The sequence below is a fragment of the Coregonus lavaretus genome (genome assembly GCF_964263955.1).
Source record: "Coregonus lavaretus genome assembly, chromosome: 7".
NCBI classification, from domain to species: Eukaryota; Metazoa; Chordata; class Actinopteri; order Salmoniformes; family Salmonidae; genus Coregonus; species Coregonus lavaretus.
Genome location: NC_139994.1, coordinates 30,460,369 through 30,485,090, shown reverse-complemented (window position 1 = coordinate 30,485,090; position 24,722 = coordinate 30,460,369). Strand labels below are relative to the sequence as shown.

Below are 24,722 nucleotides of genomic sequence, written 5' to 3'. Positions count from 1 at the left end.
TGTGGAGACGAGAGAAAGAGAGGAGGAAGTTGGGAAGGGGGATTGTGCAGAGAGAAAGGGGGTAGATATATAAAGAAAGAGAGAGTATGAAGAAGGGGGTGAACAACTAGAAGAGCTGAGAGAGCTTCCTCTGTGCTGTCAGTGCTCCTGGATCATGTCCCCATTGGGCTCTCGCTCTCTTTCCCCCTCTCGCTCTCGCTCTCTCTTTCTCTCTTTCCCTCTCTCTCTCTTTCTTTCCTTCTCTCCCTCCTTCCCCCTCTTTTTCACGAAAAGAGGAGAAGAGTGTCTGGGCAGGGTAATTAAGAATGGCCTCTAAACACAGGAGTATGGCAGGAACGCTCCAGATGAAAGTAAATGATTAAAATAATTACAGGCTCAGAGCTGACGAGCCGGAGTTTGGGGTGGCCGCCGGACATTTGTCGGTAATTAGATAATTAATCTGAATGCAAATGATGAGCCCTAACGAAGCAGTCAAGCTGAACCAGCGACAACTGCCGAGAGTGAAATAAGGGGGGAGAGAGAGAAATATGAAAATGAATATGAAGTATCCAGCTTCCAAAGTCAGCCTGCCAACACACAAAGCCATCAGAATTGTAAATCAATAACTCTAGCACCCAGTTTCAGTGTAGCTTGTGCACAAAAAACTCCTCACATCTCTACATCTATAACTCTCACTCATTGTGACAAGTAGATATGAATAACTTGTTAAAAATACACAAGCCTACAAAGGGTGCCTGACAGTCGGAGCTCGAGCAACTGCATAGCAATTTCTAATGTTACAAGGTGCATTTCAGAGAGCTCAAACTGGTTTACAGAGCCCAGAGAGACAAAAAAAAGACAGAAAACTAATGATGAGTAATGCTGAGATTTCTGCACACAGTTTAAATGCATTTGCAAATTGTGTGTTTATGGCTTTCTAATCTGACTGTTGATCATTTTCTAACCTGCCTTCAGCAGGCTACAGAGTTGGGAGGTTTGGAGGGTTGGAAAGAACAAACTGAAAGAGCAATCCCACTTGAAAAACAGAGCAAACTGTTTTCATACTCAATAAAAAGACAAATGCATATGATGAAAAGGATGCATGTGTGTGTGTGTGTGTGTGTGTGTGTGTGTGTGTGTGTGTGTGTGTGTGTGTGTGTGTGTGTGTGTGTGTGTGTGTGTGTGTGTGTGTGTGTGTGTAGCTTAGCAGTATCCTAGTGGTTACGAGCTTTGCGCCAGTAACCGAAAAGTATCTGGTTCAAATCCCCGAGCCGACTAGGTGAAACATTTGGCGATGTGCCCTTGAGCAAGGCACTTAACCCTAATGGCTCCTGTAAATCGCTTTAGATAAAAGCGTCTGCTAAATGACTAAAATGTGTTCAACAGTGTTTTGTGTTTCTTTGTTTTTTTAAATCTTGCTTTAGGCTATTAAACACCCCACCCCACTTCAATTTAAAGTAAGTAGTCTGTATATTCCAGAGCTAGATTGTGGTACATTAATAACTTGCAGCAGAGACCTCTGATTTGCAGTAGGCATTCAGTGGCACCAGACCTTGGTCACATGAGAAGGAGAAAAGCTTCATATATGATGACGTCAACATTCTGCGCCTATTGTTAAAGTTTTGCTGCGTAATCTGAGTGAGAGAGGCTGAATTGTTGCTCAGGCAAAACTTCACTTTAAAATTGTTAGCCAGAAGTTACAGTATGGAATATTTGATCGGGATTCAGGGACAAGACTTTGTCCTGGTTGCTGCTGATAATATTGCCGCCAACAGCATCATTCAGATGAAACAGGGTATGACATCGCTCGTTTGCAGTTAGCTAATGTTAGCCAGTTAGCTATTTAACCGGCTGTTGTTGCCCATTAACTCATTCATAAAATGTTTAAAATCAGTAAAAGGTCCAACATATTTGTCTCATACGTTTCCATTTTGAGTCATATGCTTAAACAGCAGCTAACTTACTAGTTAGAATTGTTGTGTTAATTTAGCATGCTAGCTTAACTAGCTAACACCTGCTGTTTGCCAATGAGTCGAGGTCGGAAAGCAGACACTTAGTTAACAGATGTCGCTTCCAGCAGAGATATTAGAACAGTATCTCTACTTCCAGTTCTCACCTAGCTAAAGTATCTGTCTATCTTGCACGAACGTTACTGTTCACGTGACTAAGTTTATTGGTAACAATCGTGGTGGATTATCTAACTAGTTTGCTAATTTACATGTTCACAAACTCAAAACGGTTGGCTGCGGACTGTTAGATAGGTAGAAAGGCTAGCCAGTGTTAGCCAGTCAGCTAACTAGTTTGATTCTTCGAATTGTGAAAGTGAAAGTCAGCAAGGAGTGCACACACAAGTAGGCCCAGATTACTATCAAAATGACTTGCAATATTTTCCTCTATCAAAAAATCTGAAAGCTATTTGTAATCAAACTAATTTGGAAAATGGTGTGTTCTTTTGCTTTAGTATTTCCATGCATCATGTTGAACATATCACTCGTGTGTGTGTGTGATTGAATAACCAACACCTTGTCTGTCGCCCTCAGACCAAGACAAGATGTTCAAGCTGAGTGACAAGATTCTGTTGCTATGTGTGGGAGAGGCAGGTGACACAGTACAGTTTGCAGAGTACATCCAGAAGAATATTCAGCTCTACAAAATGAGAAACGGTAAGTGCCTCCCATTTCTTGTTTCTCTGGTGTCAAAATAAAGATGGCCTAGTAGCCCTATTACTCATGGCACCACTACTCTTCTAGTCTTGATTGAAAATATAGATAAAACTTTTGAGTTACGGATTTTCTATGGTTATGTGTGACTTGTAATGGGCATTCCATTCATTTGACTCTTGTCTTTCAGGTTATGAACTCAGTCCAAAAGCGGCAGCCAACTTCACACGCAAGAACCTTGCAGACTACCTTCGAAGCAGGGTAATTATTTGTCTAATAAATCAGACACTAGTGAGGTTTCCATCCAATTGGCGACAGATTTTTATGCAAATATTCTAAAATCTGCATAAAACACATTGTCCCACCAGAGATGTTTCCATCAAACATACTTATTTTGGATAAAAGGCTGTGCGTGATGACGTAGAGCACAAAAAAAGAACTTTCGCGGTTAAATTCCAATGTATAGAATAAAAAATACAAGTTAAATGGGTTCCCATCACATTTTCAACTCTACTGATGGTTTTGTCACAAAAACTGTTGCGCTATATAGCAAATGTGCCCACTCTGGTCTTGGCATGTGCGCTCTAGTCAACAGCTTGCAGATACAGTGCGTGTAGGATAGCCTACATAACGAGATTATTATGGATAAGAGCAAGATTATTTTTATTTGTCAAACGACAGCTAAGCATCGATCATCATGTCACCAGAATAAGACCCTTGATATTTATTGGAAAGGAGTATCAAGCTCATCATCATGCACTTTCACCACCCTGTGAATTTCATCAGAACTTACTTAATCTGTAGCCTAATAAACTGTATGCTATCCCAAGTCGTAATGGGAGGACCACACAACATATCATCGCGTGACTCCCAAGTTTACTTCGATATGATGGTTATTATATCAATATTTGCGGATAAAGGACTTTCCACCGCTATTTCTCACATAATACATTTTAGACACAAAAAGATCCAACCATGTCAAACGAACAAATTGTCTGTCGACGTTTAAGAAATTGTACCGACATTTCCTGTTTCCATCAGCCCAGTCGTGACTTTTTTCATGCGTCAGGTAATTCATCCGCATGAAATAGTTGGATGGAAACCTGGTTAGTGATGCCAATTATTGGTATACAGTCTGAAACAAGCCAGAAGGTTGAATATAATTGATTTTGAACTTACTCTACTGGTTGTCTGTGTGGTTGGTCCTTCAGTGGGTTGTAATTTGAGACAAAATATCCACAGGAAAGTGTTATTTACCTGACATTTTAGCGCGCCGGTACTGCAGTTTAAATTTCTATCACCTGGCTTGTTCAAAACCAACACCTGCAATACTTCGATTAGTATGCATGCATCGCATGTAGTTCCGTCTTGTGCACGTGCCTTAGGTCACGAGCAAACAAATCTTGATTGCCACACACACACACTCATGTTTTGAAATCGGTTTAATAATACCTTCCTGTGGATGTTTTATCTAAAATTACGACCCATTGAAGGACTAACTCCACGGACAAACGGCAGAGTAAGTTAAAATATAATTGTATTTAACATTTGTGACAGACAAGGGAGGTTTAGGGTAAGTGTACCTATTAAGCCCACACAAATCTAAGTGAAGACATTTCTAGCATGTACTGCCCTCATTTTTGTAAGAAAAGTGGAGATAAAATGAAAGATGAATCTCATGAAGTTTTGACTTTTCTTACAATTTCTTTTAATAAGACAAACAAATATTTGATTAAATGTGAAAAGTCTGGACTTAATGGGTACCGAAAGTACCCTTTAAGCCCATGGGTGTTCCAAATAAGCCCACCTCTTAAACAAACAATTTTAATTAGTTTCCAAATGTTCAAAACGTACAAACTTACATATTTGATGTAAAATTATATTATTTTAATCTCCCCTAAAGTTATTAAAATAAACGGATCATTACTATTCATCATGAAAGTAGCAGTCATAACAGGGGCATGTCCAATCGTATCCACAGCAATCAATGTGGACTTTGTTCTTGCCAACTAGTACACACCTGACTCAACTAATCATAGACTTCAATCAAGACATGATTAGTTAAATCAGTTGTGTTATTGCTTGGTTAGAACACTGGCCCTCTGTGGATAAGAAGTCATGAACATAGACCATAAAACACACAACTTGAGTAATGTGACACGGCATGTAGAAATGTTGAAGCTGTTAATTACTGTTCTCAAAAGAATGTCCATACAGTCTAGAACACTTTACAATGAAAGAAGATACCGGTACCTTCCAGCTTTGTAGGCTAACTTTTCTTGCTAGCTTACAGCTGAAGCTATCAGCAATTCACTATCCTGGTACTTTGTTTGTGATACAAAACAATGCTAAATCTGCTGATTTCAAAGCTGATTGCCACCAAAACTTTATTAATTCACTCTCTCTCACGTCTCTCCCAAAGATTATCTATTGCCTCAGTGAACTGACTCCTGGTTAAAGAGACAGCACCCGCTTTTATAAAATAAGCTACTACTATGATAATGTTGTTGATCTGTACAATAAAATAAGTCCCAAATGGAAGGGAAACAGTTTTTTTGTCGTCTGTAGCGCCTTGAAATGTTAATGTAAAAAATGTCAAAAGATGCCCAACGATTGAACAGAGTAAGCAGTAGCTGAGTTTCTGTCTGGATCAAGTGCCATTCTGTGACTTTGGTTAATATGCCTTTTTTTCGCAGTGGTATCGTTTTGGTATTGAGTATCGTGATGGTATCGAGAATCATGATACTAAACGTATCGTTATCAAAGTCAAAATTCTGGTATCGCGACAACTCTATGGCTTATGCTATCGGCGTGACTCCAACATGGTAATAAAATCAATTGGGGCCCCATGCCATAACGGAAAATACTGAATGCATCATTTTTGACATTTTAGCTTTTAATTTGATGATTGTTAGTTCTCAAAGATGATCTTATTTAAAAACAATATAGGTACATTATCTTTTCTACATACTTTATATCTGGTTTTAGTCATTTACGTTTACACAAAGTTTTTCCATCCTGAAATACAAATTATGCAAACTCTAGTTTGTGTGTTTTAAGCAACTTAAATCTGAACAAAAAACATATTTATGTTCATTAGGGATATCAACACACTATCCCCATGTGTTTCAATGCAAAATGGGCTTAATAGGAACAACAGTGATTTATGGTGAAAAAGACAATCGCAAAGTCTACTAGTGAAATATTTGGTAACCAATGGTTTGGGGTATAAATATACACTATAGACTACAATATTATGCAAAGTTAGTATTGATCATATTGAACAATATTTAGGGTGTCCACCCACTGCCTAGAGTGGGTGAAAATGCGCTTTGGTGATAATTTAACTTATGTTATAAAATACATTTTACCAAGACAAATTCATGTTCTGAATCGTTCAGTGGGGTCTTTCTCTAACATATCATTAACAGGATAACCAAAAACTTGGATTTCGTAACCTAATACATCCGATAATAAGCACCAAGCTCTGTTGACCGAGCGTTGCGCTTTCTCACAGCGACTTTTGAGGTTTTTACATGTGGTGGTGGTTGTCTGCAAAGTTGTTTCCGCGGGTCGCAAAAAGCAACATTTCGCATTAATATAAAAAGTGTATGCTAAAATATGAAAATACTACAGTCGTGGTCAAAAGTTTTGAGACTGCTGCCTCAGTTTTTATGATGTCAATTTGCATATACTCCAGAATGTTATGAAGAGTGATCAGATTAATTGCAATTAATTGCAAAGTCCCTCTTTGCCATGAAAATGAACTTAATCCCCAAAAAACATTTCCACTGCATTTCAGCCCTGCCGCAAAAGGACCAGCTGACATCATGTCAGTGATTCTCACGTTGACGAGGACAAGGCTGGAGGTCACTCTGTCATGCTGATTGAGTTAGAATAACAGACTGGAAGCTTTAAAAGGAGGGTGGTGCTTGAAATCATTGTTCTTCCTCTGTTAACCTTGGTTCCCTGCAAGGAAACATGTGCCGTCATCATGTGCCGTCATCATTGCTTTGCACAAAAAGGGCTTCACAGGCAAGGATATTGCTGCTAGTAAGATTGCACCTAAATCAACCATTTATCGGATCATCAAGAACTTCAAGGAGAGAGGTTCAATTGTTGTGAAGAAGGCTTCAGGGCGCCCAAGAAAGTCCGGCAAGCGCCAGGACCGTCTCCTAAAGTTGATTCAGCTGCGGGATCGGGGCACCACCAGTGCAGAGCTTACTCAGGAATGGCAGCAGGCAGGTGTGAGTGCATCTGCACGCACAGTGAGGCAAAGACTATTGGAGGATGGCCTGGTGTCAAGAAGGGCAGCGAGGAAGCCACTTCTCTCCAGGAAAAATATCAGGGACAGACTGATATTCTGCAAAAGGTACAGGGATTGGACTGCTGAGGACTGGGGTAAAGTCATTTTCTCTGATCAATCCCCTTTCCGATTGTTTGGGGCATCCGGAAAAAAGCTTGTCCGGAGAAGACAAGGTGAGCGCTACCATCAGTCCTGTGTCATGCCAACAGTAAAGCATCCTGAGACCATTCATGTGTGGGGTTGCTTCTCAGCCAAGGGAGTGGGCTCACTCACAATTTTGCCTAAAACAGCCATGAATAAAGAATGGTACCAACACATCCTCCGAGAGCAACTTCTCCCAACCATCCAAGAACAGTTTGGTGACGAACAATGCCTTTTCCAGCATGATGGAGCGCCTTGCCATAAGGCAAAAGTGATAACTAAGTGGCTCGGGGAACAAAACAACAACATTTTGGGTCCATGGCCAGGAAACTCCCCAGACCTTAATCCCATTGAGAATTTGTGGTCAATCCTCAAGAGGCGGGTGGACAAACAAAAACCCACAAATTCTGTCCATCAGTCAGGATGTGGCTCAGAAGTTAATTGACAGGATGCCAGGGCGGATTGCAGAGGTCTTGGAAAAAGAAGGGTCAACACTGCAAATATTGACACTTTGCATAAACTAAATGTAATTGTCAATAAAAGCCTTTGACACTTATGGAATGCTTGTAATTATACTTCAGTATACCATAGTAACATCTGACAAAAATATCTAAAAACACTGATGCAGCAAACTTTGTGAAGACCAATACTTGTGTCATTCTCAAAACTTTTGACCACGACTGTACATGTCATGTCTCAAAATCGATATCCATCATACCTCTATTGTTTATGTCCTCCGGATTCGAGAAGAAAGACGAGTTCAATGGTGAGCCTGTCAGTTAGCGTTAATTGTCGCTCAGCATCCAGCCTAGCTGATGCAAAGCTATTTCCCAGATTTTTGACCACTTTTTTTCTCTGGCCTCCATTGATTTAGTAGCCCTAATTTTGGACATTCTACAATGGTAAAAACTCGGATATTTGAACGGATTATGATCGAGACATTAGGTTTGGACCATTGGTTTTCTTAGAGGAGTATCTACACAATTAACATATTACCCATTGGTCTTTAAGCCCACCTAAGATAAATGTCAAATTTATAAAAAATGGCATCTATGTATAACAATGCAAGGTTATTTTATAAACAAATAAGAGAAAATGCATTTAAAAATGTAAGCTGTGAATGCCTGAAATCGATTATTTTGTAGTTGACCAAGTTATGTTGCTACTGTGGGACTGTGACCTGCAGGCATGACTGCTAGCATGAAAAACCCATATTTTCAATTGTCAAGAAATAGTAATGAATGCCCATGAAATATGCTATCATGTGCATATATCAGTACATTCATTTCTTAATTTTACATTAAAATATGAAAACTTATCTGAGAAAGTAAAAAAAAAAAATCTAGAAATGTTGTTTATCTTAGGGTCGCCACAACACAAGTTTGTTTTGCAGCTTTGAAATTGGGAACTTACACAACAGTCAATAATTCAATAATAAAACATCTGAATGGCTTAGAATATCAAATGTTATGGATATAACAACCAGATAATAATAATAATAATAATAATATGCCATTTAGCAGACGCTTTTATCCAAAGCGACTTACAGTCATGTGTGCATACATTTTTTACATGTGGGTGGTCCCGGGGATCGAACCCACTACCCTGGCGTTACAAGCGCCATGCTCTACCAATTGAGCTACAGAGGACCACATTGAGCTACAGAGGACCACATCTGAATTGGTTGAAGCATTAAAATGCAGAAAATGTTTATTTTTTATTTAAATCCAAAGATGGAAGTGGGTTTAATGGCTTACCCTACTGTGGTTTTCTTTCTCTATATAGTTGTGTGGCTTTGCTGTAACGTTACAGCATTGCCTCAGCGGGACTAGGTCATTATTTAATGTGGACCAATGCTCTTATTTCTTTCCAATGTAGCCTAGCGTACCATACAAAGGGACTCCTAAGTTGCTCTGTGCTTTTGCCGCTTAGCCTATGTCACATATTCAGGTGGGAATTCAGTCTAACGATCCTACTACACTGGACACTTAACCTTTGCAGAGCGTGAAATTGGGCACAAGCGTGTCGGCCACTTCCAGTGTAGCAACTAAAAAATACCTACTGCCTTCCTGATGTGCTAGTGTAGCACATATATTACACACATTTTGTCTCTGTTGTGTACCTCTACTATAGCAGGTTGAGATGTGGGCTGCAAGTTTATTTGGACTGATCCAGAGACATTTGTCAATATGTTGTGAATTGGCATAAGTGTTGCTCTAGTCTCAATGGTGCGCAACACCTGCGGCAGAAACATAATGCAACCCACCGGGTCCCTGTCCTACTACTCCTTGGAGTGAAGCATTTGAGCGTGTGTGTGTGTGTGTGTGTGAGAGAGAAGGAGACTGTGAGAAAAACACAGGAGTCAAGTCTCCTCGTATCCATCCCTCTAAATCTCATCTGGTTGCGGCGAGGTTAATATGTTAGGAAGAGTGCAGCCGCTTCCTGTCACAATAGCAGAAGGATGAAAATAATTACAAAAAACAATTAGTGAGGCTGAGGAGGGAATGTGGGACACAAGGAGGTGGGGAGCCGAGGGAGTGGGATAGGGAGGATCGAGAGGGGGGCAGTCCCAAGGGCTTTGAACTAGACCCAGAAGACAACACGGCACAGACGAGAGTGCGAGCGAGCGTCTGTGTTAGTTAGGCTGTTGCTGGTTCAATATGTGCTTTAGATATGGGATAACATTACAAAATATTCTGAAGTTCATGCCTGCCCGAAGGCAGTAATACCATAATTTCTTTATCCTGTGGTAAAAATATATCCTTATTTATATTGAATTTTCGTACGCGGTTCTCGCAGGGTTCCCAAAAGTATTAAGAATTGTTTTCGTTAAAGCAGTTTCTTGTCGACATCCCACACCTTCCTTTAGCTATGCTCTCCAATTCACACCCACCCCAGAGTATATGGACATGCACATATGTTACATAAACATGTTTTCCATTCCTTCCTGAGCATTTATTAATATTTTTTCTCTCTTGTCTACCTGAATGGAGATGAGCTAAGCTGTTAAGCGAAGAGGATGTCTCTTGTGGTTCGAAACCTCAGGGGATGAGTGGTAGCGATGGAGCTTGGCATTGGGGGGATCATGCACTGTGTACCTACCAGGGATCCAGAACAACAACTGGGCCTCTCGATAACCCCAGGAGTAAGTGCCAAGCTTCAGAGAGATGGTGTAAGAGAAGGGAAGACGGAGAACACTGGCAAGCAACTGTAAAGAAGCCTGAAATCAACTAACTGCATAATGTATTTCAAAACTGTATTCATAAAATGAACAGCATAGACACTGTTCTTGTTGAACATTTCAGTGTTAATGGTCTTTACAGGGTTTCTCTGTTATAAACCATTAACTCAGTCATATGTAGCCTCTTGGGTTGTTTCCAAAAGAACAAGTAAGCCCTCTTGCTTATTTAAAGATTTAGCAAAAAGGCCACAGCAACAGTTGCTGGTGCTAGCGTCGCATATGGGGTTTTCTTGTTTTAGTACAGCACGGGCACAAATAATTACTAGTGCCATATTGCACACGACTCCCCTGTTCCAGCACAGATGAACAATTAATACAGCACATTGAGGAGAAATGCCAATAAAGAGAACATGTCCTGGGGCACGGTGCAAAGAGCGGGGGAGGGAGGGAGGGAGCGAGCGCTGGCACGTGGGAGAGGAGAGGGAGAGTGAGCGGGGTTGGGTTGATTTACTACGGTTCACTTCTTTCATCACCAGAACCAACCGTACATCCTTCCTTTTTTAGTTGAATTAATATTAGTTAGACACCCCATCTCTCTGCGTGTTTTATGAGGTTATTTTGAACATGTATGTGTTGTGTGTTTGTGACTAGGCGTGAGTTCAGGTGCCAGATTTAACGAGCCTGCTGCCTGGTTGCTGGTGCCCTCTGAGGTGACATGGGGAGGAAGGGTTATTTTGTTGCCAGCCCTAGCGCTGTATTGTAACCTGTGAGACAGGTGTCGCTCGGTTGGGTGGTGGTGATGCCACTGGGGTGTTCCGGGGCACACCAATGGGTTCAGGTATGGCCTGGCGAGACACACGCGCAGACACACAACCCCTCTCCACAGGGAGCATGGTAAGTAAGCCTTTCTTTCCCCTGTGGCAAGTGTCTAACACACATTGATACTAGGGCCAGGTGTTCAGATTACAGTAGGTTACTGCAGCTCAGGTGATTCACATTAGACATCCACTGTCTCTCTCTCTATTCTAGGACTGGGTTCATATGCAAAGCCTAGCTGCTGAATTGTAGCATTCGTTTCATAGCATCAGTAGGTTTAACTCATTTTAACCGGAAGTTCTACAATTGTCAAACGTCAATCCAGGGCGCGCACGCCATGACTGGTTTCTGAAACTTCAATTTGTCCTGATAGAGGGATTATACCAAGGAGGGTGGATAGCGAAAGAGGAGTATTGCGAGCGTGAAGAATAGCTCATTGAAACGGAGTGGCTAGAAGGATAAAATAAGTAATTTAAGGGAGAGCGGGAGACTACTTCAGAAGTTTTTAATGAGCCCTGGCGTTACTCCAGGGCATAGGGTGGAGGGTTGTGGAGGGGAGGATGGTGGAGGGAGCAGCGGGGGTGCCGTCTCCCAGCAGATGTCACACTGCCAGTGACACCATGACCCCCCCCCCCCCAGTCCTCTCCAACACCCAACCCACCTAACCCCCCCTCCATGTCTCGGCAGTTTCACACCCGTCCTCGTAGTCTTGCGCCGCTGTTGTTTAATCTCCTATTTTGTTAACTTCAAAATCAAAGCCGATAATTAGGAGAGGCGATGTTTGAACGAGCTGAAAATAAACTGTAACTACTTTATAGTTGCGTTCTGTTGCGTTCTTAATCATACGCTGCCGCTTCAGTGTCTGGCACCCACCTTATGCAACAATAGTTTAATGTGCTGACCATAGAGAGAAATCGTTAGAGTGCATTAATAAATCGATTAGTCTCTATGGTACTGACTATTGGTCGCTGTTGGAGCACCAACCTTGGAGGAAAAGAAAACTGGACGTTGTTGTTCGGATGTGGACGAAGAATTGTATTGTGTGTGTGATCATTTTGTTTATTGTCCATTACATCTCCATCGTGAGAACATTGTCATAACACGATAATATCGTCGTATCGCAATAATAATAATCACAATTGTTTTCCATATCTTCGCTGACCTATGACCTCTCTTTTCTCTCCTCTCTCTCACCAGACTCCGTACCATGTCAACCTGTTGCTGGCTGGGTTTGATGAGACGGACGGCCCAGGGCTCTATTACATGGACTACATGTCTGCTCTGGCCAAAGCCCCCTTCGCTGCCCACGGCTACGGAGCTTTTCTCACCCTGTCCATCCTCGACCGCTTCTACAGGCCAGGTGGGATCTCGTTCTTTATCTCTCTCTTTCTCCATCCACATCTTTTACTATTCCTCTATTTTATTGCCCTCAATCTCTTTTTTTTCTCCTCTTTCTGCCTCCGTCTCTCACTATCTTCTGTTCTAATCATCTTTGTCTGTTTCCACTATTCCTTTCTCTGTATTCTTTGCTCTCTCAACACTGTAACAGAATTAAATAGTAAATGATTGAAGAGTTCTTGTATTTATGTTCAACTTCATCAGGATGTGAAGCGAATCATATTGCTCTCTTCCGGTCTCTCTAATCACTCTCGTGCTTCAGATCTGACTCGCGATGAAGCCGTAGACCTACTGAAGAAGTGCATTGAGGAGGTGAGCTCGGTTCTTTTATCTGTTTAGAGCTAACTGAATAACAGCAGTGTGCTTCATCACCACCTGATAAGTTGGTTTCAAGTCATCACGTTTGGAGATATTGCTGTGATGCACATTGTCTCAGCAGTCGGGTGCAAGTTGCTTGAAATGATCAAATTGAGATGTCTTTATATTAGGAACATTTAATTTTGCTAGAACTGTTCGGTGAACCGAGAATATCACACATAACATGAAAATAGCTTTGTTTTCTATATTCCAGTGCCGCCACTTGCATTGGTATGAAATGACTCATGACCTAACTCCCCTCTCTCTCTTTCTCCTCCAGCTGAACAAGCGCTTCATCCTCAACCTGCCCTCCTTCAGCGTCCGTTTGATTGACAAGGACGGCATCCATGACCTGGAGAAGCTTACCCCTGTGGGCGCCAAGTGACCGCTCACTGCTCACCCCTAATGCCCAAATTTTTGTACCGTAGACCTTGCTCTTTATGTTCCAATAAAACGTGACGCACTGTTGAGATATCTCTTTGTCCTCGTGGTGCTTTCCTCAGTGTCCCCTATAAAGAGAACAGCATTCTGGCTGTGTACGCTGTAATCTGTGTGTGTCGTGTACGTGCATAGTCGACCGTGAGTGAAAGTGAAAAGCCATATGATCAGAAATGAATGATAACATGGATTTGTTTGATTATTGCTATTTAAATGATGGACCTTGCATCTAAATGTACCTAAATAAAATGTGTATTTTCATGAGACCAGTACCAAATAAATGATACTTGTATTCCGTACACCGTATATTTAAGTATTATGTTTATAAATACATAGCTTGGTAATAGGAGTATAGGCTGTCACAACACTGAAAACCCTAATTTTCCTTTCCATTCAGGAAAAATGAAACTGTATACAGCTGGATGGGAAAACTGGGCCAGAATAATGAATATCAAGCCAGTGTTTGTCTCCAACTCCTCTCTCCTGCTATATCACAGAAAGGTGATTAATTAACATTAAACAATCCCTTCTCTCCCAAACACACCGGAATCTGACGGGAAGAGCAGCATATGTTTGCCTGGAGGCACAGAGAACAACCCTGCTGAGTGTGAGATATAGGAAAGGAGGGGCAGGTCACAGGGAGATAGGATGGGGGAGTTGACGCTTGGGGTAATGTGGAGGGAGGGGGCAGGTAAGAAGGTGTAGAGAATGGAGAGAACAAGAAGATAGGAGAGGTAGTGTAACACCAGATGGGGGAGAGGGACGGGAGATGAGGTGCAGTGTTTGTTGTGCACTGGTGTCGCGATGGTCTCCCAGGTACCGGTGGGGCTGGCTACTGCCTGGCACGGTGACTGTTGCCGCTGTCACCACTGTGAAGGTGAGGGATAGCTTTCACCTCATCGCTCTGCCGTAAATGGGCTCTCTGAATATTTAGTGGCCCCTGGGGTGCACATTCGCATCAGTAATTATTATTTTGTGTTTGTGAGTAGTGTCTATGGTTAATCATAAGTGGTGAATTGCTTTTTTTTGTTGAATATTCTGTTTTTTAAATTAGCAACAAATATTTTCTCAATCAAAAACATTTTAGTAAAAAAAATGTTTGGTATATCTTAAGAAATTATTCTTGAGATAAAAACAACATTCACCAGCAATTTGACTTTTTTAACCATTCATATTTTGAATGATCTATTTGATGGCCAGTGGCTTGTAGGTATTAAAATCGTGAATAAATAAACATATTAGAATAAAACTTGAATTTACATTAAAAATCGACAGTGAATGATAAAACATGATACCCAGACAGTCCGCATCAGTTATTCTTTAATAATATATTACATTTATGCCGTAATACAATAATAATAACAGTAATAACATTAATATTAAACATACACAGTAAGTACAAAATGATGTGGGGTTTTTCTTAATTTACCCACACCTACCCTCCCCTTAAAATAAATCCCATAGCTGCCTGGGACACCACGCCCCCCATTCCCACCCCCAAGAACTCAATTACACAGCAGCACCCATATAGAATCGTAGTACACAAACTGCCCATCCTATGGGGTGGAGTTGGATGGTATCCAATGTCCAGATGAGGAACGAGCAAAACTGAGAAAGTTGACTGTCCTGGATATGGCTCGTCTCTTGTGACAAGATGTTTTCAAAGTGGGTACAAGTCCAGACAGTCAAACAGACTTTGAAGGGAAGTAGCCTAGAGATAAATAGTTGTATCTCTATGGGAAGTAGAGGGCACTCCAATGAATGCAGGTTGACAGTCAGACAGACAGGGACATAAAGCCAGAACTCATCCAGAAAATGTCATTGGCAGTTAGGAATGGACACTGCCTAGAAAACCAGCAGCCCAGAAGAAGAGGTCCATGCGTCTTTGTGTGAGGTGGCCGACATATACAGTACAAACATCACCATGCCCTTCCCTGTGAGGGATTGGGCCACAGTAGGAATTTCGGGAAGAAACGTCAGTCTTTGTCCTCTTAAAGGAGGCTAAGAAAGGATGGAATAGGGAAAATCAGTCAGTCCGTCAATCTCCAACCTCGTCAGAAGCCGTCCACCTATTTGCGGTGCTTCATCTCCTTCTCGTGGTGGCCCTTGCCACCCCCGTGGTCCTTGTCTAGCATTTTGATGGCCTCCACCAGGTAGCTCTGGAAGGCGGAGAGGGCGGCGCAGATAGCTGGGGTGCCGAAGCCGTGGGTGAGCAGGCTAAAGTGGGTGAGGTTGCTCTGGACCCCGGGCTCCAGACAGGGGTTGGGACGACTCGCCCCCAGAGGAGAGCGGTCCTGGGACATTAGGTCCACAAACTCCTTGCAGATCTCCCTGAGAAGAAAAAGTAGGAGCAGGGTTAGAATTTTTCAATGCCAATGTTGGTTTTTAATCACAATTTCTTCATTATACATCAACATTTTACAATGTAATGGGACGATAATCACTCATTAAAACTAAACACATATTTCCTAAATAGCTTTGTCTGCTTCAGTTAAGCTGAACATCTTTTTTAGTTGGTGTCAACCCTTCACGCAATGCACACTATGTATATCTGTATGTATATGCAATACTGGAGATTGTTCAATATTAGTGAGACTGTATATACTGTCAGAGTGTATTAGGCCCAGACAGGGATCATGAGACACTCACTTGGTGGCCAGCAGCATACTGCGTCGTGTGGGAAGCTGCTCAGGGTCACTCTGCCTACACAGATACTCTGCTGTCGCTCTGGCAGGGAACTCTGTCTCACACACATACCCAAAGTCACGGGCCAGGTGGACCGCCTCACCTGGGAAGGGAGGAGATAGAAAAGACTAGTGAATGACCGGATGTCAATGTGGAGGGTCGGCAGGAAATAAGGCAAAGCTCAGTTTATGTGATGCTCTTGTTTGGGTTTATCATTGGTTTATGGTACTGGAGGGTCTTTTATGTTATTACTCATTCATGACCAATTTTCATTCAATTTAATTGTGCAAATACATTTTTGGTTGAAAAGTGAATTACTCACAGTGGCAGTAGATTTTAATAGAGATTTGACTAAGCGATAACTGGGAAATATGTGCTCTACCTAGAGTTGTTCTTTAAATCTACAGTATGTGTGTGTTCACCCATGAATGTGTGTGTCAGTATGTGTCCAAGTTACTGTGGGCCTCTTACCCTCCACTAGAGCCGTCAGGAGGGTGACGTTGGCTGCCTTGCGTCGCCCAGCAGGGAGATTGAGCCCAATCTTCTCCAGACGCTCTCTCAGACAGCGCCCACCATTCTTTGACTTTGCCCTGAGGGAGTAGAGTGGAGACAGAGAGAGCAGCTTAAGATATGTCTGTGTGGCCACATAACAAACCACTGAGCCTAGTCCTTGGCTCTGGCTGCTCACTGCTAGGTCTGTCTGTCTGGGCTGCTTTCACACAAGAGTCCCCATGGCCATATAATAGTACTGTTGCCACTTGATGGTTTCATTTGGTCCTTTGCTTTTCCTTTCCGTTTTTGTTAGATATGGTGTCGAAGCATTTATAGAAGGACAATTATTTGAAATATGCACTACCAATGTATGAACACTGAACAGGAAAAGTGTTTCATTAAAAAAACATGCATTACAAATTCTTAGAGGAATTGAAAATGTGTCTTATAATATATGCATTATTACATTCTCTGTAGAGGAGTGGGACTTTTGCCACTGGATATATTAAGCAATCAAGGGGTGACAAATATTGTATTCTATTGTTCAGAATACATGAATACATCTGTTGTTCAGAATGTTCTTATTTGATTCATTATCATGTGAAGCTGTGTGTGTGTGTCTGTCTCCACTGTTTCTTTCTCCCCACCCTTAACTCCAAACTCCGACCCTCTCACCTGCGCAGGACTCCGCCCAACAGGGAAGCATTGAGGCACTCGGGTGGGGCCAGCCGTCGCTGCACCTCCCCCACAGTGACCTTGTACTTGGAGGTGGAGCTGAGGAGGGAGAGACGGCCGGGGACGGAGCAGAACACCTCCCCTGGGTTGGACACAGAACCCATCCCTAGACCATCCTTACTGAGGTGGAGTGCCGACAGGGCCGAGCCATTCAGCTTGGAGGGGATGGGAACTGTGGAGAGAGAGAGAGGGTGGAAAAGGGAGAGAGAGAGAGATAGCAAGATAGGAAGAGATGATAGAGAAAGATTGGTATTGGGGAGGGAGAAAAAAAAGTGTAAAGGTGAATAAAAATTGAATTTCCACAATCCTTTCTAATATACATGAAACACTTTCAACCTTGATGTTCTAATGGAAGTAATGTGTTTATTACATGGATAATAAATTCAGTGGCACGTTTTCCCCTGTGTTGACAGCTCTAGTTCTGGTACCACTATTGCTGTTGTGGTCACAGCAGGTGGGTGCCTTGTTTCTTTAAGTAACACATCTCATATAGATGTTATTCATACCGCACTACTTTCACAGTCACTTTTCTCTGACTGCTAAGCTTAAAGACCTTCATTCTCAAGTATTGAATGTTGCTAGAACTTAAGTTTTGCCTATTTACAGGTTTAAAAACTGGGGGAAACTGGGGACAAAGCAGAACTACCATATGAATGCAAATTATAGAATTGTTGTGGCTAAGAAAGCATTTGAACCGTTAAAATCTAAGCATTGTGGTAATATTTGCCGTTACTTGAGAGGAGTATTCAAAAAATTATTACAATTTAAATGGCCATTCAGTTCCTAATAATGATTTATGTTGACGTAAAAAAATTAGTCCCCTTGGCTTTTTAATTTGTGCTCAAACATCTTTGTTACATCATCTTTTAAACCGTTAATTTGTTTTCTTCAGATTAGCTGGTGTAGCCCACTAATCACACATCTTCTCATTCCAGAACTGTGGGCTGGGATCTAAAGGCTATGTGGCTCCTACAGGCTGAAATGAGAGGATTGAATTAACCCTTTCCCTCTGTGAGTGTCTGTGTTTTATGTATGAGTGTGCATTACGGTGTTTCTATGGTATCCTAGTATCCTCTCCTGCCCCTGTTTGTGTGTGCATTTGTGTCTGTGTTTCTGCATCTCTCTCTTCAGCCCCCTACTAACCCCCCCTTATCTGTTTGGCTCAGTGCATCCTCCCAGTGACTAGCTATACTGTTGCAGAGTTATTATCTCTGTGCCTACTGTCATCTGGGGCGGCAGGTAGCTTAGTGGTTAAGAGCGTTGTGCCAGTAACCGAAAGGTCGCTGGTTCTAATCCCCGAGCCGACTAGGTGAAAAATCTGTCGTTGTGCCCTTGAGCAAGGCACTTAACCCTAATTGCTCCTGTAAGTCGCTCTGGATAAGAGCGTCTGCTAAATGACTAAAATGTAAAATGTAAATGTAATCTGTGCTAGTGCTGCCGCTGTAATGCAGTCTCTCCACTCTCTCTCCGTGGACGGCCTTCCCGGACAGAAGGGAGCTCTCTCTATCCCCCATTCAGAGCCAGCCAGGCCCGGCCGCTGAACAGTGGAGAGGTCTTTTAGGTCTCTCTGTGTCTCCCTCTCCCTGTTCTGTTTCGCTCTCTCTCGGTTTATGTCTCTCTCTCTGGTTTCTCCCTCTCTCCCCTCAGATCCGCTTATTCATGTGGGCTTTGAGTTTGTTCTATGCTCTTAAATCCGTGGCCATGAGTACGCGCTGTAATTGATACATTCTCAACCTCTGCAAATCAGTGGAATGACAGTCATTTCTCTTGAAAATGAGTGTTGGTTGCAAAATACATTTTAAGCATTGCTCATGCATAGATGTCATGTCTCCGGTGTAGTCACTCAAGCTGATTTGGAATTTAAGTATTTCAAGCTGATTTGGAATTCAACTTGAATTAGTTAATCGTGCCCCTGTGTCTTGTGAAAAATCCTAGTTCTTAGTATTGGTAACAGAGTGATCATACGGCTGTGAATTTCCCCAGAACTTCTCTTTTTTCCTTCTTTCCCCTCCCTTTTCCTTGGCCCACTTCTTTTTTCTCTTCCTTGCTTTAATCCCCCTCGCTCTCCCTCTCTTCCTCTCATATGACCATGAACAGTTCATTAAGAATGACTGCCTTTAGGGTGAAGTCTGCAGCCGAGTATTAGAGGACTTTTTGACTTCAAATGAAATAGCAAAACAGAATTATTTATAGTGTGTGTGTGTGTGTGTGTGTGTGTGTGTGTGTGTGTATGCTGGAGGGGTGGTTGGTGTTTATAGGGAAGGGTGCGCACACACACAAACACACAGAGCTCTGCCATCCCTTACCTTTCTTAATGACGGAGTGGTCCAGGATGCCCAAGGCTGATCCCTCCTCCATTCCCTGTGTTGGGTAGATACAGTGGGCAGTCAGGATCATTTATTCACTACCCTCACCAGCCAATTCAAAACTAGTCTGGGGCCAAGTGCAATCTATAATTTAGCTCTTATCACTGTGTATGAAAATTATAACAGTTGAGTGGCAGATTTGCTAGAGTCTTGTGGTTCGTTAGGGAATCCGTGTTGGAAACTAGACTCAGAAGAGGGCAGTTTAATGAGAAGCCGGCCTTAATTCTACGTTGAGGTGGTTATTGTGGGGCCCTTATCATAATACAGTATATGCCACTTAGCAATCGCTTTTATTCAAGGCCAAGTGAATACATTTAGTGTATGTGATCTCTATGAATAGAGTGGAGTTGTGGTCTACACACTATAGGTGTGGAAGAAAAAGCAGTAAACAGAATTGCACTCTTTGTTGAAACTGGCTGTGCAAATATACAATGTTGTGTGGTCAGAGAACAAAGAACAAGACAAAAGTTGGCCCTGCTTAACATTGTCTTTACTCTATGAAAACCTAGACAAAGAACTGACATATTTTGGGTTTGTGAGTTGAGAGCAGTGTCTTATGGGAGGGCTATTGGCATGATCATCACTTTGTCAACTCCATATGTCTTTTACACATTTTAAGTTGTAAATTAAAAAAAAAAACTACAGCATAAGTAGGGTGTTTTTCACTTTAAATGACAAAGAGGCTAATCGTGAGATAAACCCTGCGATCGCACTCCTTTTCGATGTGAATTCTTGCACATCGGACATTTTGAAAAATTTCATCAGAGCCCAATTTTCAAGTCGCTCAATCTTTATGTAATTATCCATCTTAAGCCTAGGACTACATATGTTTATAGGGACGGATCAGGCCTACTTGTCTATTCAGCAAAGAAACTTTATTTAAAAAAAGTACTTTTTAAAAAATGTTTACTAAGCTCAGACATAGGCCTACCTTTACATTTTTACATTTACATTTACATTTTAGTCATTTAGCAGACGCTCTTATCCAGAGCGACTTACAGTTAGTGAGTGCATAATTATTTTATTTATTTATACTGGCCCCCCGTGGGAAACGAACCCACAACCCTCGCGTTGCAAGCGCCATGCTATTTTGGGGGGGATATCATTGAACTACAAAATAAAGTGACCAATATAATCCGCTATAACAAATTCAACAAACATTTCAACATTTTAAACGTTTAACTGTTTGCCATTTGTGGGGTATTTCTATGTTATTCTACATGTGTCATGAGGAGTATGATAATAAAAAAAATATTCTGCAGAGAGAGATGCTCTGTGTGTCAGATTTATAAGGGGCTCAAACGTGCGAATTTAAACCATTAATCAAATAAAGGTTCTGTCAAGAGAGAGCGTTTAACACAAACATGCCCTGGATGACTCCATGCCTTCCGCTTGAGTAAGTGTTTCTTTGTATTAATGACCACGGGAATCAATTGGTTGCGCCGAATTGTGTGAGAGATGCAGGATGCTTTGAACAAATGCATCTGAATCTGCACCTGCTTGTGTGTGGTTGACTACTCAATAAATCCATAGCAACGTTTAAACTATTCTTCTTGCTAAATAGCATGCATACCATAATATGTTGAACATTTCTCCCTATGACTTCAATGGATATCGGCTAAAACAACCAACGAAATGTTGGCTTGCTTCATGTGTTAGTGGATAGCCTGTTGGCCTAAGTCAACCTTGAATTTTGACACACAAAGAACAAAACTATTCAGGAAGGAAAGAAATGCAACATATATTATATTTAATATTATGATTATGATTATTATTATGTAAATTTTTCAGGAGATTAATATCAATTTTGTTAATTTCCTCGTTGCAATTAATACATTGTCAATAGGCTATTGAAATTAGAAACAAAGTAGTTATATATAAGGTAACAGTATAAATCATCCTATTATTTTGTTGATATTTCCGATATCCAATATCTATTTATATTTACCTGAAATAAATGGCTTATCCAAATCATCTATTTGAGAACTGCGTCCACAAAGTAGGTTAATATAGTTAAACATATCACTGAAATGTATTCAAGGTCTAATAATGTAATTGTTAGTTGATATCAGATTTAATTGTTTGATCTCTGCCTGCCATATTTAACATAACAACACTTTGGGGATTAGGTTGAACTAAAATAATTTTTAAACTAACGAGACAAGCGAGCCCCTGCAATTAGTGGACCAATTCCGTTTAACATGATTAGGCCTACATGTATCCATCAACGCAATCATCACCACTTAGACAAGTCTCTAGCCTATTTACACTGCCACAGGGAAAATATCCTTGGCCTCTAAATAATATTTTAAAACTGTGAGTACACTCTCGCAATAAGATCAGGGCGAAGAGCGAGGTCATTTCATTTGACAGGTGGCCACTTCGAGACCATTATTAGTGTAACAGTTGGTAAATATGCAGTGTTTTACCAAATGTTATAGGAATTGCATTTACAAATAGCTCTTTTTCTAAGGTGGACCCTTTGAGAGAAAAAAGCGAGTGCGTAAAATACGCATAAGAAGAAAATGACTATCACAGTAAAAAAAGAAAAGTGACAGAAAGAATCCTTGCCCATACACACAATTATTCGCATAGTCATTATAGATTCTTCCACAAAAAAGTGTAAATTAATGCAGCAATTATCTACATAATGGGTGCATGGGTTAGGCTATGCGCTGGAAGGTGACTTTTACGCACGACCAATATAGTGTTTGTGAACGGGAAAAGGAATAATAAAAAAAGTCCACGCACAAATAAACCCACCTGCATGTCCTCCAGTCCGTGATGTCCAAGGTGCATTCCAAGAGGACCGTCCCCTAGCGCTGCTGCACCCTCCCCGAGTCCGTGGAGAAGCCGGGGTATACCGGGGTACTCCCGACGGTGGTCGAGGCTTAAAGCCCGGTGTGACTGTGACAATAGCCCCGCCTCGTCCGAACGCGACCTCTGCGAGTGCCATGCCGCTTGCTGATGCTGATGAAGGGAGTTGATGGAGGTGTAGGGGTCCGATAAGTGAGAGTATGCAGAGTCCTGGCTCTGTGAGTATGAGAGCGAAGACTGTGGGTATGGAGGGGGGAAGTACGGAGGTTGGAAGTCAGAGGCGGGTGTGTGGCAGAGCGGGGGAGCCGAGGAGTAAGCTGCCTGGTTCAGCGAGGAGAGTTGGGACAGTCGCCCACTCGGCGAGGAGCCGGTCAGTCCGTCCGCGCGGTCCTGTGCATAAAATACAAAAAAGTAGACTAGCTTAGACTTCTAAATCAAACTATTTTCTGATTACATGCAAATGCGACGATTTACTGGACCAAATGTCAGGCCTATAATTACATTTTTCCCCCGATTCAAATAATCTTAGCAAAACTATAAATAGTAGCCTAAGCGTTATCATAAGCCCATTACAATTCGTTATTATTGTGTGAAGTGGTTAACTGAACTGCAATGAAATTTAAATACAAAAATAAAATGACATTTTAAATCAGTTCGATAGCCTATATAAAACTGCACAAAACTTAGTCTGTCTTGACCACAAAAAACTAACAAATGTAGCTTAATATTTAAAATGTCAAAATAACTCAAACGGAGTGTTTGATTTGCATGCAGACAGGCAGCAGGTGCCCCTGGCATCGCTGCATGTCAGTGTCACAAAGGTCATGGCCACTGAGAACCCCAACAGAACAAAGGACAGGTATCAAATGCGCAATAGCATCATGTTGCCCTGGGAAATACAATACTCAATATTATAAAATATGTGAACACATTTGACTACAGGAGCTTCTGAAATATTTACAAAATATTGTAAATATTTTTATGGTAAATGTAAAGCAATATAGCCTAAACATAACTTTAGCCATTTTGTCTGAATGAATTTGGCAGTCATCATTTAATATTGTAATAACATACTATCATCAATGCAACCATTTTGCAATATTCTCCAATTGTCCTGTAGCCTACCTTCCTCCCCATATGCATGCACTTCCTGGTTAAAATCGATTTTTCTAAAGTTGGGTCACTCAGATCAATTTTAATTGTTGGAACAATGTTCATTATTAGAAACGAGCAATGGGGGATTTAAAAGCAAAGGAAAAAGGTCATTTAAAATATGTATAAAATAATAAATGACAACATAACACCGATAACCACTATACTAATATATAGGTTACCATCAGAACATGTATGCCTTATACATTTCACACCCCTTTAGCAGTTTCAATTTTCACTATGCTCACCACAGCAAAACGCGATAGTACTTTTACAAAATGATTATGATCTACCATCTCAAAGTGCCATCCTCGTTTAGTCGGCTGTCTTTAAATTCATATTTCTACGGACACTTTGATGCGGTCAGACATTCCGCATACAGCCGATCTATCCCGACAGCTGACAATGACAAAAGCGGCGCCGCTAGTGCGAAGTTAACGTCACATATCTGTGCCCACTCGAGTCAAGACAAAGTTGTAAAAATTGAAAATGACAAGACCATATAGGACCTAATCTGGCCTGCAGACTAGCGCGTAGTACTGAATGTAGAGGGACTCACCATGGCCGAATATGTGTGGACTAACATCTCTTCTGGTTACCCAAATGCACAGTCTAGGATATGGATGCTGTCAATGTCTTATCGATGTCACCAAATAGTTATAATCCAAGATACTTTCATCTGTCTACAAGATCCATGCAGGGAATAGCTAAAGCTTTTTTAAATTCTTCTTCTTGCTTTTAGAAATGTCTCAATGTGCCAACCCTCAAGCACGTGCTGTTACGGATGCTGCTGTCAGAAAGTGTCCTAAACGTTCTCCATGCGCGCGCTACTTATAGGTTTCTGAACTCGCTCAACAGAATGAGGGGAGGGGTGGGGGAGTCCAGTTCCCTTAAAGAGATATTCATTCAAACGTTCATTCATTTTCCCACATTTATGTTTGATAATTTGCCTACCTTTACTTTCTTTTTAGATTAGAAGTTATTAAACTAACCAAACATCCCCATATTATTGGCCTTCGGTTTTAAACGCTAAATGAGAGGTCTCATTCCCAGACAACCCAAAATAATTTTGGCACAGAGTATGCGTCAAACAGCCTATTTGTTAGGCTATATGAATCAATATCCAGCCTTCTTTTTAAACTGCCGCGTAATCAAACCATTACGCACGCTATCCACCTCGCTCAACTTTTTGTTAGATG

At 41.5% G+C, this 24,722-nt stretch overlaps 2 protein-coding genes across 2 annotated transcripts; one reads left to right on the top strand and one right to left on the bottom strand.

The window, feature by feature from the left end:
* The first annotated feature begins 1,560 nt into the window (after positions 1-1,560).
* Positions 1,561-13,312, top strand: psmb2 (proteasome 20S subunit beta 2). The gene is made up of 6 exons (XM_084166249.1): positions 1,561-1,774; positions 2,520-2,642; positions 2,830-2,900; positions 12,281-12,443; positions 12,744-12,793; positions 13,119-13,312. The coding sequence occupies exons 1-6, from the start codon at positions 1,684-1,686 to the stop codon at positions 13,221-13,223; spliced, it is 603 nt and encodes a 200-aa protein (XP_084022375.1). The 5' UTR covers positions 1,561-1,683; the 3' UTR covers positions 13,224-13,312.
* Positions 13,313-15,345: 2,033 nt separating this feature from the next.
* LOC311132500 (transcription factor AP-2-epsilon-like) lies at positions 15,346-23,894 on the bottom strand (the record flags this gene model as incomplete). The annotated part of the gene is made up of 7 exons (XM_084165781.1): positions 15,346-15,607; positions 15,926-16,064; positions 16,433-16,551; positions 17,129-17,360; positions 19,495-19,549; positions 22,318-22,761; positions 23,871-23,894. 7 exons carry the CDS (start codon positions 23,892-23,894, stop codon positions 15,346-15,348), a joined length of 1,275 nt encoding a protein of 424 aa, XP_084021907.1.
* Positions 23,895-24,722: the final 828 nt, after the last annotated feature.